Source organism: Nomascus leucogenys, chromosome 2 (assembly GCF_006542625.1).
Source record: "Nomascus leucogenys isolate Asia chromosome 2, Asia_NLE_v1, whole genome shotgun sequence".
NCBI lineage: Eukaryota > Metazoa > Chordata > Mammalia > Primates > Hylobatidae > Nomascus > Nomascus leucogenys.
Window position 1 is genome coordinate 134,395,952 of NC_044382.1, and position 17,565 is coordinate 134,413,516.

General features: G+C 42.0%; 1 protein-coding gene across 5 annotated transcripts in view; it reads left to right on the forward strand.

Annotated features, from left to right (window-relative positions):
* GRAMD2B (GRAM domain containing 2B) overlaps positions 1-17,565 on the forward strand; it is a 71,213-nt gene that overhangs the window by 25,644 nt on the left and 28,004 nt on the right. For all 5 annotated transcript variants that reach the window (XM_003259899.4, XM_030818389.1, XM_003259897.4 and 2 more), the window contains exon 2: positions 16,616-16,735. In XM_003259899.4, the coding sequence (XP_003259947.1) occupies positions 16,616-16,735 (120 nt within the window). The remainder of the gene's footprint in view (positions 1-16,615; positions 16,736-17,565) is intronic.

Genomic DNA, 17,565 nt, shown 5'->3' on the forward strand with positions numbered 1-17,565 from the left:
ACGAACTCATTTTTGTTTCCTTATTTGTGAAACGTGGATAACACCTGTCTTACATGCCTGCCTCAAACACCTGTCTAACACACCTGTCTTACATGCCTGCGTCAGGGTTAGTGTGGTATCATGGTGTCATGGGTATGAATGCTTTTTGAATGGCTAAGCACCATGCAAATATAAAGTCATCTGGGAAATCCAGTAGAAAGGAGTGGCAAGGAAGAGGGAAGAGGCAGAAATGTGTTTTCCAAAGCGATGCATTTAAAGTCCAGAGAGAGAAAACGCATATTTGTGGTGGGAGAAATTAAGGACAGTAAGTAAAGATGTCAAATATAAAATTAAAATCTTTTAGATCCACTGCTTATTTCCTTGAAAGAGGTACTGTCATGTACAAATTATATTCAATCTAATTCTTCTATCCCATAAAAGTTAGTTATATTTAAAATATTGGGGTAAACATTTTAACAGCAGCGAGGAGCTATCACTAGTTCCACAATTATTTCATATCTTGATACTTATAATAATTAAAATCGTATATTTTTACATAATAACAACATGGAATAATTCTATATTGTTGACACTAACATGACAAACCACATGGATAACTTCTAGGGAAAGCCAAATACAGATAAGAGACATTTACATTCTTAGGTAGATTAACACCTTTGAAACCTCACAATTTGAAATACTAAAACTATACTCTCTTATTTTTTGCCATGGGATATCATGAACTTCTTTTTCCTTATGTGTGTCTAATATGAGAGTGTTTTGGTTAAACCAAAGCCTTTTACATAAAACTGCTTTCACCAATACATACATATATTCCACTTTTTTAAAGTGACAATGTCTTTCTTCTCTAGAAGTTGAGTCCCATTGATTTTCTTTAGAAAAAGAACCCTGAACTTTAATAATACTTGGCATTTAAGCAAAGAGAACGTTCACGTGTGCTGCTGATGCCCATGTTGATTCACCTGGTGGGATATGGCATGAAACCCAAACCTGGCCTCTGGGAGAGTCCTGTATGTCACATCGTGTGAACACCCTACTCTGTCCTCATATGTGTGCGGCTCTGCACTGTAAGATCAGAACACAGGAGGCTGAGGAAGTAGCAATGCAGAGTTTGAGTGAGGGAGAAACAAAGGGACAGGTTTCTGGAACTATTTTGACTCCCGTAGTAACTTTTAACTCTGCTACAATGCCCATGTACTTGGTCTTTAAGCTCTCTCTGGCTTTTGATCTCTGTTTTTTTTTTTTTCCTCCTACATGAAACAGAAGACAGAGTTACAGGAAATGAAGGGTATAAGAGGAAAGACAGAGCTGTAGTTATCATAGATGCCAGGATGGCAAGAGGCAGCTCTTCTTTCAGGGGCTTAGCTGAGGGCCAGAGGAGTACAGCTTGTCTCCACGGGGGTGGAGAGGGATGCCTCAAAACAAAAGCAAACATTTCTCTCTTCTAAGTCAGCTTCTAATGGCCCTGGTTTTCGTCTATTTTAACCTAAAAGGTTATTGCACTATTAACAGGTAAAAAATTCTCTTCTGACCAAATACATGTATTTCTAGCATAATATATTCTCTGTCTCTCTCTCTGGATAAAATTTATTAGCATATTAGCATAAACATAATTTTTGTAAGGTCAGACAAGAGATTTGAAGGGTAATTCAAGGGGAGTTTGTATTAACATAATGAAACATTCTGCTGTGAAGTTTACTAGCAATGCCTCACTCTGGGTTATCATTTGTGACTCCTCCCATTTCCTTTCTCACCTGTCACCTGGCCCTCATTCATTGTCTGTCCTAGAAGAGAACCTCTAAAACCGGTGTCAGTCCATTCAGCCTGCTGTAAAAAAAAAAAATTTTTGCTCCCTCTATCCCGGCCAGTCTGGCTCTAGCCTCAGCTCAAAGGGGCCCAGGTACAGCTCGGGCTGCCACTCCATAGGGTGCAAGCTGTAAGCCTTGGTGGCTTCCATGTGGTGCTAATCCTGCAGACACACAGAATGCAAGAGTGAAGAAGTCTTGACAACTTCCACCTAGATTTCAGAGGATATTTCAGAAAGCCTACATGCCCAGGCAGAAGCCTGTCGCACAGTGTAGCCAACACAAAAACTCTACTAGGGCAGTGCTGAGGGGAAATATGGGGTTGTACCCCCACACAGAGTGCCCACCAGGGCACTGCCTAGTGGAACTGTAGGAAGGGGGCCACTGTCCTCCAGACCCCAGAATGGTAGAGCCTCTGGCAGCTTGCATCCTACATCTGGAAAACCCACAGGCGCTCAACTCCAACCTGTGAGAGCAGCCAGCGAGGCTGCACCCTGCAAAGCCACAGAGGCAGAACTGTCCGAGGCCTTGGGAGCCCACTCCTTGCACCAGTGAGCTCCATAACTTGATCTTGAACTTCCAGCCTCCAAAACCATGAGAAACAAATTTCTGTTGTTTACAAGTATGTTAGTCCATTTGCATTGCTATGAAAGAATACCTGACACTGGGTGATTTATAAAGAAAAGAGGTTTAATTGGTTCACAGTTCTGCAGGTTATACAGGAAGCATGGTGTAAACAATCTCAAAAGAGATTGTTTTGGAGCTTTACGACTTAATGACTGCCTTGCTGGATTTCAGACCTGTGTGGGGCCTACTTCCCCTTTCTTTTGGCCGACTTCTCCTTTCTGGAATGGGAATGTTTATCCAGTGCCTGTACCACCATTGTATCTTGGAAGTATCTTGGAAGTAAATAACTTTTTTTATTTTACAGGCCCATCGGTGGTAGGAGATGAGTCTTTTATGAGACTTAGGACTTTAGACTTGATGCTGGAACAAGTTAAGACTTTTGGGGACTTTGGGGAAAGTATGATTGTATTTAGCAATGTGAGGACAAGATGTGGGGGGCCAGGGGCAGAACGATATGGTTTGGATATTTGTCCCCTCCAAATCTCATGTTCCAATGTGATTCCCAGTGTCAGAGGTGGGACCTGGTAGAAGATGATTGGATCACAGCAGTGGATCCTTCTCAAATGGGTTCGCACCATCCCCTTAGTGATGAGTGAGTTCTCACTCAGTTAATATGAGATCTGGTTTTTTGAAAGAGTCTTGGACTTCCCTTTCTCTCTCTCTTGCTCCCACTCTCACCATGGGACGTGCCTGCCCCGCCTTCGCCTTCCACCATGATTGTAAGCTCCCTGAGGCCCTGACCAGAAGCAGATGCCAGCACTATGCTTCCTAGACAGCCTGCAGAACTGTGAACCAATTAAACCTCTTTTCTTTATAAATTACCCAGTCTTCGGTATTTCTCTATAGCAATGCAAATGGACTGACATTCTTGTAAACAACAGAAATTTATTTCTCATGGTTTTGGAGGCTGGAAGTTCAAGATCAAGTCATCAACAAATTCAGTATCTGGTGAGGGTGCATTTGCTGTTTCATGGATGGCTGTATTTTGTTGGATCCTCATGTGGTGGAAAGGACTAATGAGCTCCTTACAAGGGCATTAATCCCATTCATGAGGGCTCTACCCTCATAATCTAATCACCTCCCAAAAGCCCCACATCGTAATGCCTTCACCTTGGGGGTTAGAATTTCAACATGTAAATATTTGGTGGACACAAACATTCAGACCATAGCACCTGGTTTCCCTGACATTACTCTGTTGCAATACCCATCTATCAAAAAATAGACAATAATTTTCTCCTGAGTATCAGGTTCATAAACTGTCACATCTCAGGAAACCACGGCAGGGCCTTTTATTCCCTCCTAAATTCAGAAGCACCCTTATCCGTCCATCAGTAAGTCTAGCCCCTCAGCCACTCTATTCCTTATCACTCCACTCTCCTGGCAGTTCTCGTACTACAGACACCACTTCTCCTTGGCATTCCTGATATATGTCAGTTCTTTCCTTTCTCCTCCTCTGTATACTAGTAGTAGAACCTTTTATGACTCTTGCCTGAAGTTCTCATCCTCACAGTTTTGTTCTCTCTTTGATCTTCTGTTCCTTTAAAATGAGGTTCCAAATTGGTTCCCTTTATGATAGATCTCACTAAGTAATGAAAAATTTCATTTTCTCTAAGTATGTTTTTCTGGACTTTATGCCCTATTCTTTTGCATTTCTATCTTTTTGTTTGGGTAATCTTTTCATTCTAGTTAAAAACTAGTTCTTACCTAAACACAGTCTTCAGAACAAAAAAACCTTAATCAAATAGATGTCCTCTAATATATCTTAGGTATATGAAAAGTGGCTCATTGTGACATCCAATTATTGGTGGAGAAGAGCTCCAAAAAGGAATGAAGATATGAGGCCAAGGTGGGTGGATCACCTGAGGTCAGGAGTTCGAGACCAGCCTGGCCAACATGGTGAAATTCTGTCTTCATTAAAAATACAAAAATTAACTGGGCGTGATGGCACATGCCTGTAATCCCAGCTACTTAGGAGGCTGAGGCAGGAGAATTGCTTGAACCCAGGAGGTGGAGGTTGCAATGAGCCAAGATCACGCCACTGCACTCTAGCCTGGGCAACAGAGCAAGACTCCATCTTCTCCATCTTGGAAAAAAAAAAAAAAGGAATGAAGACAGAAATTCAAAAAAATGCTTAAAGTCCCTGCCCCTAAAAAGGTTGTAGTCTAGTTTGGAGGAGATATTTCAGTATATGTTTTTAGGAAGTTTATTATGCAGTGCAAAATAGCGTTCATGCACTGAGGCTGTAAATAGCAAAAGAGAATTCACTATCAGCAGCATCAATTTTCCTTGGCTGGAAACTAGAAAAGTCCATTGCTACCTCCTTGCTGCATTTTATAATTTACTTTGTTATTTTCCAACTGTGCTTGGCCTCAAAATGCTACTGCTGTGAAGTTAGTTTGATGAAAACAGTCTTTTCAAGTTTCCATATGGTTTCAAATTATTACTCATCTAACTAATAATCAGTTTGAAAAAATAAGTTTGCACACAATGCCAATTCAGCAGTGGGGAAAATGAAAAGACTGGCCTTTTTCTCTTGCTCCCGCCCCCTCTTCCAAAACTTGTCAACCACACTTGGGAAGGAGTTCATGAGGTAGGTTTTGAGATAAAATTTAAGCCCAAGCCCTTTTTAAAAAGCTAATTGTTTTCCTGTATTGCAAATAGATGTCTAGGCAATAAGTATTAATTTCACAATTTCTTATATTATTGATAATAAAGAGATGGAGGCCAGTATCAAAGTGGGAATGTAACTGGATTTGTTCAGAGTCTGGTATGATGGGTTCCTGTGTGTAGAGAGGAGGGAGCAGAGAACTGAGAATCAACACATAGAGGAAGGACAGAACATGATCTAAGTGCAGCCAAGGTAAGGCGACCAACATGGCTGGAACAGAGAATTCCTTTTGAAAAGCAGAGGGAGATTGCAAAACTGGAGGATCTTGGTTCATGTCCAGATGCCTCGATCTGGAACTCAATAGAAAGCCATTGTTGACCCTGGAGCAGTGGCATGACATAATGGAGGCCGTGTCTCAGGAGGATGAATTGCACATTGATGTCCCAGAATCTTGGAGAGGAAGATCCTAGAGGTCATTGCTGTGCGTTCCAAGGGTGGAAGGGAAATCACTGCAGCTGCACCCACTGTCTACTGTTGACTTCGTCTTAAAGCAGTGACAAAAGCCCTTGGGGGCTGTTTGGTTGCTTTTTTAAAAAAATCATAAGCTAGTTTGAGTTGGGTTTCTGTCTCTCCAAAATCAGAATCTTAACAATTAATTGCTTTTTGGAGTTATATGAGTTGCCTTAGGCTTTCAAAGAGACATAATATTTTAGGAAAACAGAATTAGGAGTAGATATAGAGGCAGGAATGAAGCACATGATTGTTCATGGGACAATGACTTGTCCACTTTCATGAGAACAGAGGGGTCTTCTTTGAGATCATATTAAAGAGGTTACTGGAGCCAGATGGTGGCCTCTGCTGAACCATTTCTCTAGCCCTGCTATTGCTGCTGGTGTTTAGGTATTCATTTTTGCTACAGCAGTGTGCTGGAGACTCAATGGAATTAGTTTCCAAACTGGCGGAACCCCTCCTCTGCAAAATCTGATATTCTTTTTATTGTTGACCTATTTGGGGCTCTTTTGGTTTTTTTAGATACAGTTTTTTACCTGCTATCAATATACGTCTATTGTGTCTAAAACTAAATTTACAAAATCCTTCCCACCAAACTACAATTTCTCTTGTGTTCCCCGTAACTGTTAGTGGCAATGCCATCCTCTCCATCCCCCAGATAACCTTGGTGTTCTTGGATGTTCCTCTCCATTGCGTGCTCTCCCTAATCATTCCAATGTTATCTCTGGATTTTCCCCCCAGTGCAGTGTCTGCTTCTTGCCTTCAGATTCACTCCCTACCTGCCTTTCTGTTTTCTCTTGTCTCCAGCTTCCACCCTCCCTTGTTCTCGTACAAATAGGAATATAGTCCTCCAGAAGCCCATAGCTCGTCAGGTCCATGATGTATAAAAGGCGGGCATTTAATATCTTGTCATTTTATTCCTTCTCTTTAAAAATCTTCAATTAATACCTACCACCAGTCAAATGAAGTCTAAAAGTAGCCTTCCCTCATTAGGAGTCAAACTTCACAACTTAATTCTGCTTCTTTCTGCTGCCTGCACTTCAGAAAAAAAAAAAAATGCTGGATTTCCTTGTGAGAGTGACTTTTCCATGTCTGCATATTGTGCTTCTGCCTTTCCTTGTGTTTCTCATGACCTTATGGCATCTCTGAGTCCAAATTGCATGTATCCAGCTCAAATCTCAATCCTTCCACAATAATCATTGTATAACTACAGCGTTTCTTTGGGCAGAGAGGTGGCACCGACGGCTGTGATGCAGTAATGAAACTTTTGATTTCTCCAATCCAAAGGACTGTTTTATTTTTACTGTTTTATATAACAAATAGAAATATAATTTACATTTCTAGTTTCTCGTACTGAAATCTATTTCTGACAGCTATAATATTTTTCTACTTAACTAGAAAAGACATAGCGCCCTCCCTATACACAAGGGTGTCATGCTTATTTCTTCCACACAACTTCTCTGAGTCTCCTCTTTACAATTAGAAGAGGTTTCTGAATTCCTTAGACACCTTCTTTATGACACAATATCCTTTACGACATGTATTGTTCTGTATTTATGTACTAAACTTAATTTCCCAATAAAGCCTAAATCCTTTGAGAACATAAAATCTGGTATTAGCGTTTACACATAGTAAGAGCTCAAACATTTGAAGATAGTAAATCCACTGATTTTTATTATCCACTCTGTATCTTACATCTTTGCTACAAGGATATGAATAAAACTTTTAAAACTGTTTCAATGCTTACCAAAATAATGTAATTCATTAAAATTGTATAATGATCTCAATCCCACCTCTCCCATCCCCTATCTGCCCCCTCAGTAGCTACCACTTTTTTTGTTGTTGAGACAGGGTCTCACTCTGTTACCCAGGGTAAAGTGCAGTGGCACAATCACAGCTCACTGCAGCCTCGAACCCCTGAGCTCAAGTATCCTCCCACCTCAGCCTCCTGAGTAGCTGGAACCACAGGTGCACACCACCATACCCAGCTAATTTTCTTTTGTTTTTTTGTAGAGATGGGGTCTCCCTATGTTGTCCAGGCTGGTGTCAAACTCTGAGGCTCAAGTGATCCTCCCACCTCAGCCTCCCAAAATGCTGGATTACAGGAGTGAGCCACCACACCCAGTCTACCACTTCTAACTGTACCCAGTTTTAGTGTAGTGGTTACTTCATTATCTGTAAAAATGTGTGTATCTTGCTCTTTTTGTTTATCAGTATTAAACCTTATCTCTCAACTTCCTGTTTTGATGGAAAAGAATCAACTCCCTTATACTAACTCCCTGCTTCCCTCTCTTCCTAAGTTTAAACAGGCGTATCTTTCTAGTTCCTATTTTCATGCATTTGTCTATTGCCTCTTTTAAGTAATACAGCAACCTAAATTTCTAATGAAATCACTTTGACTCCCCACTTTTTAGGGTAAGAAATTAGTAACCGCTGCCATTTTACCTACCCCTTTGTTTTTTCTTTAATAATGTCTTCTCTCTTTTTCAGTTTAGAATGCCTGTCCATTTGATATAGAAGTACCTGGCTGAGGCCGGGCACAGTGGCTCACACCTGTAATCCCAGCACTTTGGGAGGCCGAGGTGGGCAGATCACAAGGTCAGGAGATCAAGACCATCCTGGCTAACACAGTGAAACCCCATCTCTACTAAAAATACAAAAAATTAGCGGGGCATGGTGGCAGGCTCCTGTAGTCCCAGCACTTGGGAGGCTGAGGTGAGAGAATGGCGTGAACCTGGGAGGTGGAGCTTGCAGTGAGCCGAGATCGCACCACTGCACTCCAGCCGGGGCAACAGTGTGAGACTCCGTCTCAAAAAAAAAAAAAAAAAAAGAAGTACCTGGCTGACACATGTCGTGTTTTTCCCTCTCATACCTGTTCTGTTTTTGAATTTTGGTATCTTGATGCTATCTTACTTTGGTCCCTTAATGCTTTATCTCCTTTGGTTAAATATACAGGTCTTGGCCAGGGATTGTGGCTCACGCCTGTAATCCCAGCACTTTGGGAGGCCCAGGCGGGTAGATCACCTGAGCTCAGGAGTTTGAGACCAGCCTGGCCAACATAGCGAAACCCCGCCTCTAAAAATACAAAAATTAACCAGGCATGGTGACATGTGCCTGTAATCCCAGCTACTCAGGAGACTGAGGCAGAAGAATCACTTGAACCTGGGAGGCAGAGGTTGCAGTGAGCCAAGATTGCACCACTGCACTCCAGCCTGGGCAACACAGCAAGACTCCGTCTCGGGGGACAAAAATTACATATATGTATATGTGTATGTATATGTATATATATATATCTCATTGAGAAGGTGACATTCAAGTTAAAGCTTAAAGGGAGAGAGTCACTTGGCTAACTGGGGTATAGCATCCCAGGCAGAGGGAACACTAGGGCACAGGTTTCTCATGGGGGCTTGGAGTGGGACTGGACTGGGGTGAAGGAAGGAGAAGAGAGGATCAGGGGAGGTGTGTGGGTCAGGTCCTGAAGTGCCTGATAGGCTATTGCAAGGATTTGAACTCTGAAAAAATTGGGGGATAAGTAGGGTTTCCTTCTCCATAACATTGTAATTCTCTTTCATGGGTGCTACCTTCTTTCTCTGAAGATATTAATTCGTAGGATTTAGATTTTGTTTTTCTTGTTTGCATATTTGTCTTTTGTTTTCATCTGTTCACTAAAGCCAGTTTCCCTGGGACTTTACTTTCTTGTTGGTTCATCTTGGTCTTTTCTTTCAGACTTCAAGTTTTCTTCAAAGAAATGGCAATCCTTGGTTGTTATTTCATATTTAAGAATGAGGGACTGGGCCGGGCACAGTGGCTTGTGCCTATAATCTCAGCACTTTGAGAGGTAAAGGCAGGCAGATCACTTGAGGTCAGGAGTTCAAGACCAGCCTGGCCAACATGGTGAAACCCTGTCTCTAAGAAAAATATAAAAATTAGCCAGTCATGGTGTTATGTGCCTGTAATCCCAGCTACTCAGGAGGCTGAGACAAGAGAATCACTTGAACCTGGGAGGCAGAGGTTGCAGTGAGCCAAGATTGCGTTACTGCACTGCACTCCAGCCTGAGCGACAGAGTGAGGCTCCATCTCAAAAAAAAAAAAAAAAAAAAAAAGAATGAGGGACTAGAGAAAAAATAGTAAGGGACTGGAGTAGCTGCTCCTCATCTTTGTAAGTTCATGGATAGGGAGTTGGCACTTTTCCTGGGACTACCATATTCAAAATGGAAGGATGAGGATTTACTCTGGGGCTCCGTAACTAGCTACCACGGTTATATATAACTAGCTGCCACGGTTATATATAACTAGTTACCACAGTTTCCTGCACCCAAGTTGTTCAGTTATTTTAGCAGTGACCCCTCTGATGCTTTTCCCTCTTAACTGCCTGTAATTTGGGTCTGAGCCAGGGAGAGTGAGGAGGAAGTGTCAAGATTTCACAGCCACGTCTTTAATTAAATCTAGTGTTTTCGGAAACTTCTCACCCACTCCTCCTATAACACCTCACTGGACTTCTGACAAACGTGTCGGTGTTTTCTTATCCCCCGTTGATGCCCATATTCAAGACTATGGCTTCCTTTGCTTTGCTGCATGAGTAAATATTGTACTTTACTTTCTGCTTTCCGTTTTTCCGTATTTCAGCAAGTTTCAGAAATCAGTCTTCTGTTGATGGTTTCCCTCCATTATTGTAGCAGGATTATCACTTCTTTTGTAGATATTCATTTTAAAGGCCTTAGAAAGAAAGGAGAAGCAAACATTTGTGCTCCCATTCTCTATCCTGAACTGAAAGCCTGTCACATTTCATTGAAGGTTTTGCTGAAATTAGAGAATACTGTATTTTTGACACTCCTTTTATCTATCTGCTAATAAATCTATCAACAACAAAACTAGTTTGTCATTAATGTTTTATTTTAATGTCATGCCAACCGCTAATATCCACTTAACTTTTTTTTGAGATGGGGTCTCTCTGTGTTGCCCAAGCTGGTTTCAAACTCCTGGCCTCAATCCATCCTCCCACATTAGCCTCCAGAGTAGCTGGAACTATAGGCACATGCCACCATACCTGGCTTCCACTTAACTTTCTAAATGTTTAAGATTATCTATTTTAAAAGTCAACTGTAGGATGTTACTAGGAATCTGTGATGCAATTATGATAAGAATTGTTTATACTAAATGTTTCAATCAACAACCCACTAGATAAATTGGCAAAATGTACATATAAACAGCTAATTCACAAAACAAGAAAAATTTTAATAAGCGCTTAGATATAGGGAAATATACTCAGCTTTACTCTTAGGAGGAAAATGCAAATGAAGCTGTAGTGGAATATTTTTTAACCTTTCACATTTGCAAAGATCAAAAAGTTTAGCACTAGTCATGATTAAAATGATGATTGTTATTTTGTGTGCCAGCTATTATGCTAGGTACTTCAAAGTATATATATTTTTAAGGCTAACACTTTATTAGTGAGAAGATATAAACACTGTTGAATATTTGGGTGTGCATCACAAAATGTCTACTGAGGGCAATTTGGCAATAGCTATAACATTTTTTCTATCATATACCTTTTGACGCAGTGGTTCCATTTCCAGAAAATTATTCACACATGTAGTAAACATATAAGGACATTTGTTGCAATGTTGTTAGTATTTGCAAAAGACTGAAATACACCTACATGCCCCATCAGTAAGGAACTGGTTAAATAACAGTTCATCCTTACAATGGAACTTTATGCAGTCATTAAAAAGTATGAGGAAGATCTATGGGTACTGAAAGAACACCAAGATACAATAAGTAAAAAAAAAAAAAAAAAGCAAGGTGTAGAATAGCATGCTGTCTATCATTTGTGGTTCAAAAATGCACATGTTTACATGTGCACAGTCTCTCCCAGGAAGGACACACAAGTTGCTTGGAAGAGTAGGTGCCTTTGTGGAGAGAAACTGGGTCACCGTGAAACAGGGGTAAAAAGAAAATTTGTTTTTCCATTTGTAACTTTTAAATTTTATACTTATGCTTATAGTGCCTATTCAGAAATATATAGATAGATAAATGAAATTTATAGTTGTCCAAACAAAAATACATGTATCAGAATTGTAAATGGAAGATCATTCTTCTTGACTTGTGAAAATCTAATTTGGGGGATTCTGCGTTTATGAAATTGGAAAAGCTAAAGGGTTTCCCAGCCACCCTGTCTCCATTGCTCACTCCTGCACTTCCACACTCCATTCTATTTCCTTCTTTTGGTCACTGTGAGGCCTCTCTTTATTTGTACTATGGCTGCTGTCCAGCCCTCTTCCATCTCTATAGCCCAACTCTTTGCTTCCCAAGTATTGTGGCCTGTGTCTGCCAGCCACGGAGCCACTGAATAGGCAGCACTCCAAAAACAAGTGTCTATGAGGCCCCAGATCTTGGTGAATCCAGGTGCCAACATGGTTTTCACTACAGAGTTTCAGGAACACTCTACTTTCACAGACCCACCCATGACCACAACAATCCCATTGCCAGGAATTTATTCTATGAAGACCCTCTGATGAAACATATCCTATCTTCAAGACACTTCTAAACCTTTGTTGATCAAGACTGTGGCTTTAAAATGATCAGAGACTTTTTAAAAAATAATAGTAGATGTAAAACTACCCCTACTTCTCCTACCATAAGGAAGCTTAGTGATTTTTTTTTATGCCTTTAGCTTAGATTAACATGTAGATAGACTCAAATACAGGGACTCATCACTGTAATTAGAAGGGAACACACCTTCTTGGACTGAACCACAGTGAAACACTTGTTTTCCTTCACCTGAGACACAGCTTAATCATAGCTTCTACCCTCAGCTACTTATTTACTTCGACTTGCATATGAAGTGCCTGAATACAATACATTTCCAGCAGGAGCCGCAAAGGGCCAGTGATGTGACAAGAGAAAGGCGTATTGAGTTTAGCTGAAACTCACAGAGACTATCTCCAGCAGGAATGATACTTGACTCCACATAAGAGTTCTAATTCTGAAAAATTGTGAAATCCAAATTTAAGTCATCATCAAACTAATGAGGTCTGGGAAGTGACAAATATTAGATCACTGATAGGGATTGTACAACCTGTTTTTGTATTTATAAATTGTGTAACAGTGTGTGGCAGTGTTTTATTGAAACAAGATTTTTCTAGCCAGTAATAAAAATGCTGTTCCCTGGCAGGCGTGGTGGTTTATGCTTTGTAATCCCAGCACTTTGGGAGGCCGAAGCGGGTGGATCACTTGAGGCCAGGAGTTCAAGACCAGCCTGGCCAACATAGCAAAACCCCGTCTCTACTAAAAATACAAAAATTAGCCAGGCGTGGTGGCAGGTGCTTATAGTCACAGCTGATCGGGAGGCTGAGGCAGGAGAATCGCTTGAGCCTGGGAGGCGGAGGTTGCAGTGAGCCGAGATCGTGCCATTGCACTCCAGTCTGGGCGACAGAGTGAAACTCCATCTCAAAACAATAAGTAAATAAAAATAAAAATGCTGTCCCCTAATAGGTGAAGTCAGGTTTAGTTGTTATAAGCATGACTGTCTCACTGCTTTGAAATTTCAACTAAAAACCTTTCAGGCAGGGACCGTAACTGATGCTTAAAATGGGTTGGAGATGGGAGGAGAAATAACCTGCCAAGGCCAAGTGAAGGTTGGTCCTGTGTCTCCAGCATTTTCTACTGCTTCTGTGGATACTTACACCTGCCAGCTCACTTACCTGTCTCACCTACAAAGCTCTGAGCACCTTGACAGCAGGGACGAGTCCAGTAAATATTTGTTGAAAAAGGAGGACTGGTTTTTTGGTTTGTTTTTTCAGTTGACTCTTTAAGTCAAAGTCCGTAACAGGGCTTTGTCTTCCGGTTAAAAAATAAATAAAAACTGATTTCCTTATTTTCATGATTTAAATGAAACCTGTTCAGCTTCGTTGACCGAAACTTTAAAGTTACTAAGCGGCCTGGTTCGGCTTCATTGACGGTAACTTAAAAGTTTCCGAAAGGCCTTGAGGAAGCATTCCATTTCCCCTCCCACACTGCTCACTCAAACACACGCTAGCCTCTGCTGCTTGAATTCTACATAGTTTCAGTCTGCTGCTGACAAGACCTCCAAGGGAAGGGACGCTTGCAGGAATAATCTTGCCTGTGTGAGGAATTAACTTGCTTGAGCCTGCAGCGTCTTTAAGCAAAAACCTAAGATCGAATTGACCCATAGATGAATTTCACTTCCTCTTTGAGATACTACATAATTAATCCATCTCATTCAACGTCTAAATGACCACTGTGAGCAAATGCTGAGCTGAGTGCTATGGGAAAAAAAACAGACATTCCCTGCCTTTAAGGAACTTAGTCTAGTGCTGGATAACTAAGATTTTTGGGAGAAAAGGTACCAGTACAAGGTATTAATTAATTGGATGCCTAGTGAGTTATAAAATCAGCAGGCAGCATAGAGACTTTTAAGCAGTGTGGAGGATGCGTCCCCTGGCTAGGGCCTTCAAGGAGAGAACAAGTGCTGAAGACAAGACACAAGTTGAAGGAGAAGTGAAGTGGAGAGTATGTAGAAAAAAGCTACTGTGAGTACACTGTATGTTCCATCCTTGAAAGACATTGTTTGAGTAGGACAATATAGAGGCATGCACTGTAATCTTTTCAGTGCTAAGCTAGGGGTCCCGAAACAGGACCACCTTATGTGGTTAAGCACTTAAGTCACCTGCACTGCACACAAATGCCTGACCAAGATGGGTCAGGGTCAAAGAGGGGCTGAAATCTAGCCTCAGTTTTGCTGCCTTCTGACCTCGGTGCTGGGCCGTTTCTGCCCAGAGCAAGGAACACCTTATCTCTGCCAGGAGCACCTTTTGCAGAGTGGCTGTCTGTACACAAAGATGCTGTATAGGACAGCTCCGGCTCTCCCTCTAAGTCTTCGTCTGATCCTGCATAAAATCCAGTAAATATCTGAATAAATGTTGAGATGGATTATTGAAGTTCTATACCCAGTCTCTACTTAAAGAGGGCTTCTCAAGTAGATTTCTGCCTGAATCCATTGAAGAAAAGAGATAATGTGTGTGTGTCTTGGGGGAAGCAAAAAAAGGCAGAGGTGGGCTTTAAGGCCTCTTAACTATTCTAAAATTCTTTGAGTCCACAAATTAAACTTGGTGCTAAGTTTAATAAAGTCCAATTATTATTTTAAACCAAAACAGGGTTTTCCTAATAATATTTCAAGGCCTTGGCCTTCCATGTACCTTTGTCACATAATGCAATTCTGTTATGGACTGAGCCCTTTTAATGTATGTAACTGTTTTATGTACTTTGAGAAGAATTGAAGAAATAGAAGGTTGGACCTCTGTCCTCAGATATGTATCTACTAGGAAAAGAGAAATGCTTACCACAAAATTAAGAGCGTCAACCATCTGGCCGGGTGCAGTGGCTCACGCCTGTAATCCCAGCACTTTGGGAGGCCAAGGTGGGCGGATCACCTGAGGTCCGGAGTGCGAGACCAGCCTGGCCAACATGGCAAAACCCCGTCTCTACTAAAAATACAAAAATTAGCCAGGCATGGTGGCGTGCGCCTGTAATCCCAGCTACTCGGGAGGCTGAGGCAGGAGAATCTCTTGAACCCAGGAGGCAGCGGTTGCAGTGAGCCGAGATCGTGCCATTGCACTCCAGCCTGGGCAACCAGAGTGAAACTCCATGTCAAAAAAAAAAGAGCATCAACCATTTGTGGGGGTTATTAGTTAGATACCCTTGTCAGATATACTGGCCTTGATTCTGACACTACAATAGGACTCCTCGCCTAGGCTGTAATTTTCATATGCTGTGAAAAGTGATCAGCAAAGCAACCACACAGCTTAAACTATCCAGTGGCATTTCCTGCCTGCACAGTCATACGCAGGTGAGAATACCAAATAGGTGGTAAATGAAAGTGAAGATTAGCTAATCTCTCATAGCAATGCCATCTTAACATGTCTTTCTTTAGGCTCAGTCTCCATGGAGTCCTCACATCCTCAGAAGTATCTATCGTTTGTGTTTTACTGAGCTGACACACCAAAGAAGTTCTGATCCATAAATAACATTTGATATTCTTCCTTCAACATCCCTTCCTTTCCCACTTTCCCATTGGAAGTGGTTTCCCTTGCTTCCCAAGAGATCTTCACCGGCAGACTGAGGGAACTCACTTCTGCATCCCCCATGCTGGTTGTCCTCTGTTTGTTGGTTCTATGCACAAACCTTCTTGACTCACCTTCCCCTCTACTCCCTTCCACCTTCTCTTTTAGCAAGGTCAGACCTAGTTTTTCCAAAGCCTATTGATCATGACTGTAGGTCAACACTATCCTAGACCCCATGGTTAAGACAAAGATGAGTAAGATTCCCACCCCGCCCTGGAGCTCTCACACTGAAGAGTTAATTATGGGCATAAATGGATGAGTAGGTGGATGGGGGGATGGATGGAGAGAGAGAACACAAAGGCTTTGTGGACAGACATACTAAGTTTGAATCTCAAGTAAGATAGATGCTAGCTCTGTGAACTTAGGCAAGATAGCAAGAGCCTCAGATTCCTCAGCTATAAAATGAGGGTAGTAATTCCTACCTAGTCTGGGTGGTTGTAAAGATTAGAGACTGTAAATTGCTTAGGGAACTGCTTGGTTAAACATGTAAGTGATATAAGAGAAATGCAAACAAAAGGGGTGGGGGTTACCAGCAGGAAGGCTCACACCTGCACGAGGCCACACATGAGCGTGTGTGCCTGTGCGTGTGCGTGTGTGCAGGGCCCTCCCAGCCTCCAGGTGATCTGCTGCCCCAGCACAGCCCATGCAGAGCAGAGCTGGGCAGCACAGACCTGGGAGCCAGCAAGTCCACACAGTCTGGCATTTACAAGTGAAACACATGCAACCTGCAGCTACTGCTGTTGGGACACCAGGCAACGGGTTAGAATGGAGATTGGGAAAGGGCCTCTCTGTCAAAGTTCACTACCCTATCAGTGAGGAATGAAAATCATTCCACTCTCTAGAAAACCAGGTTACTTCATCATTTTCCTTCCAGCTACCTCTCTCTGAATGTCTAAAGTGAAGTGTTTTCCTATCTTCTTCAGCTCAGAGGCTGAGAATGGTGTGGAGGAGAAAAAGAAAGCCTGCAGGTCGCCAACAGCCCAATCCCCTCCCCCATCTGTGGAGGCCGACTCCCCAGACCAGAAGAAAATCATTAGCCTACGGTAAGTCCTCCGTTGACTCTCTTTGTTCTCTTTTGTCTTTTGGGGAGAGGGCGTTACAGGAGAAGCAGGGGTTTTTTGTTAAGAGTGAGGATTTATTAATACTATAGACAAATAATACTCCTGAGAAAGCATGATCATTTTTCCTTGATACCCAGGCAGCATCTTTTTCTCCCTCCTGCCCCAACCTTCAGCAGAGCATCCGCACCTTTCTGAAAGTGCTGATTTTGCTAAGTGATGAGGCCAGGGTGGCCCCCTCTCAGGCATATGTTTAGAAAGCTGGGTGGGGTGGGGGGAGGAGGGAGGGACAGCATTAGGAGATATACCTAATGCTAAATGACGAGTTAATGGGTGCAGCAAAACAACATGGCACATGGATACATATGTAACAAACCTGCACATTGTGCACATGTACCCTAAAACCTAAAGTATAATAATAAAAAAAAAAAACAGTGAAAAAAAAAAAAAGAGTGGACACACAAAAAAAAAAAAAAAGAAAGAAAGCTGGGAAGGCTGGCCAGGTTGGAGTGTCTGCCCAGCCTTGGGTGTGCACACCTGGTGTCTCACTTTCCTGGGGGCCATGAAAAAAGCCGAGGAAAAGAATCCCCATCCCAGGGACCCAACAGGCCACCAGTTTCCTGTGACAGACTAAGAGGGAGGGCTGGTTTGGTCGTGGGGCTGGCTTTGGGGCACTTAAAAGATAGCGGTTAAACCAATAGTGTGTGATGGGTGAGTGCAGTTTATCTAAACTGAGTACAGAAATCATTGTTGTCCTTCGCCATTATTAGAACTTTTAGAACTGCTACCTTCTACTTCTTTTGGTCTCTGCTAAA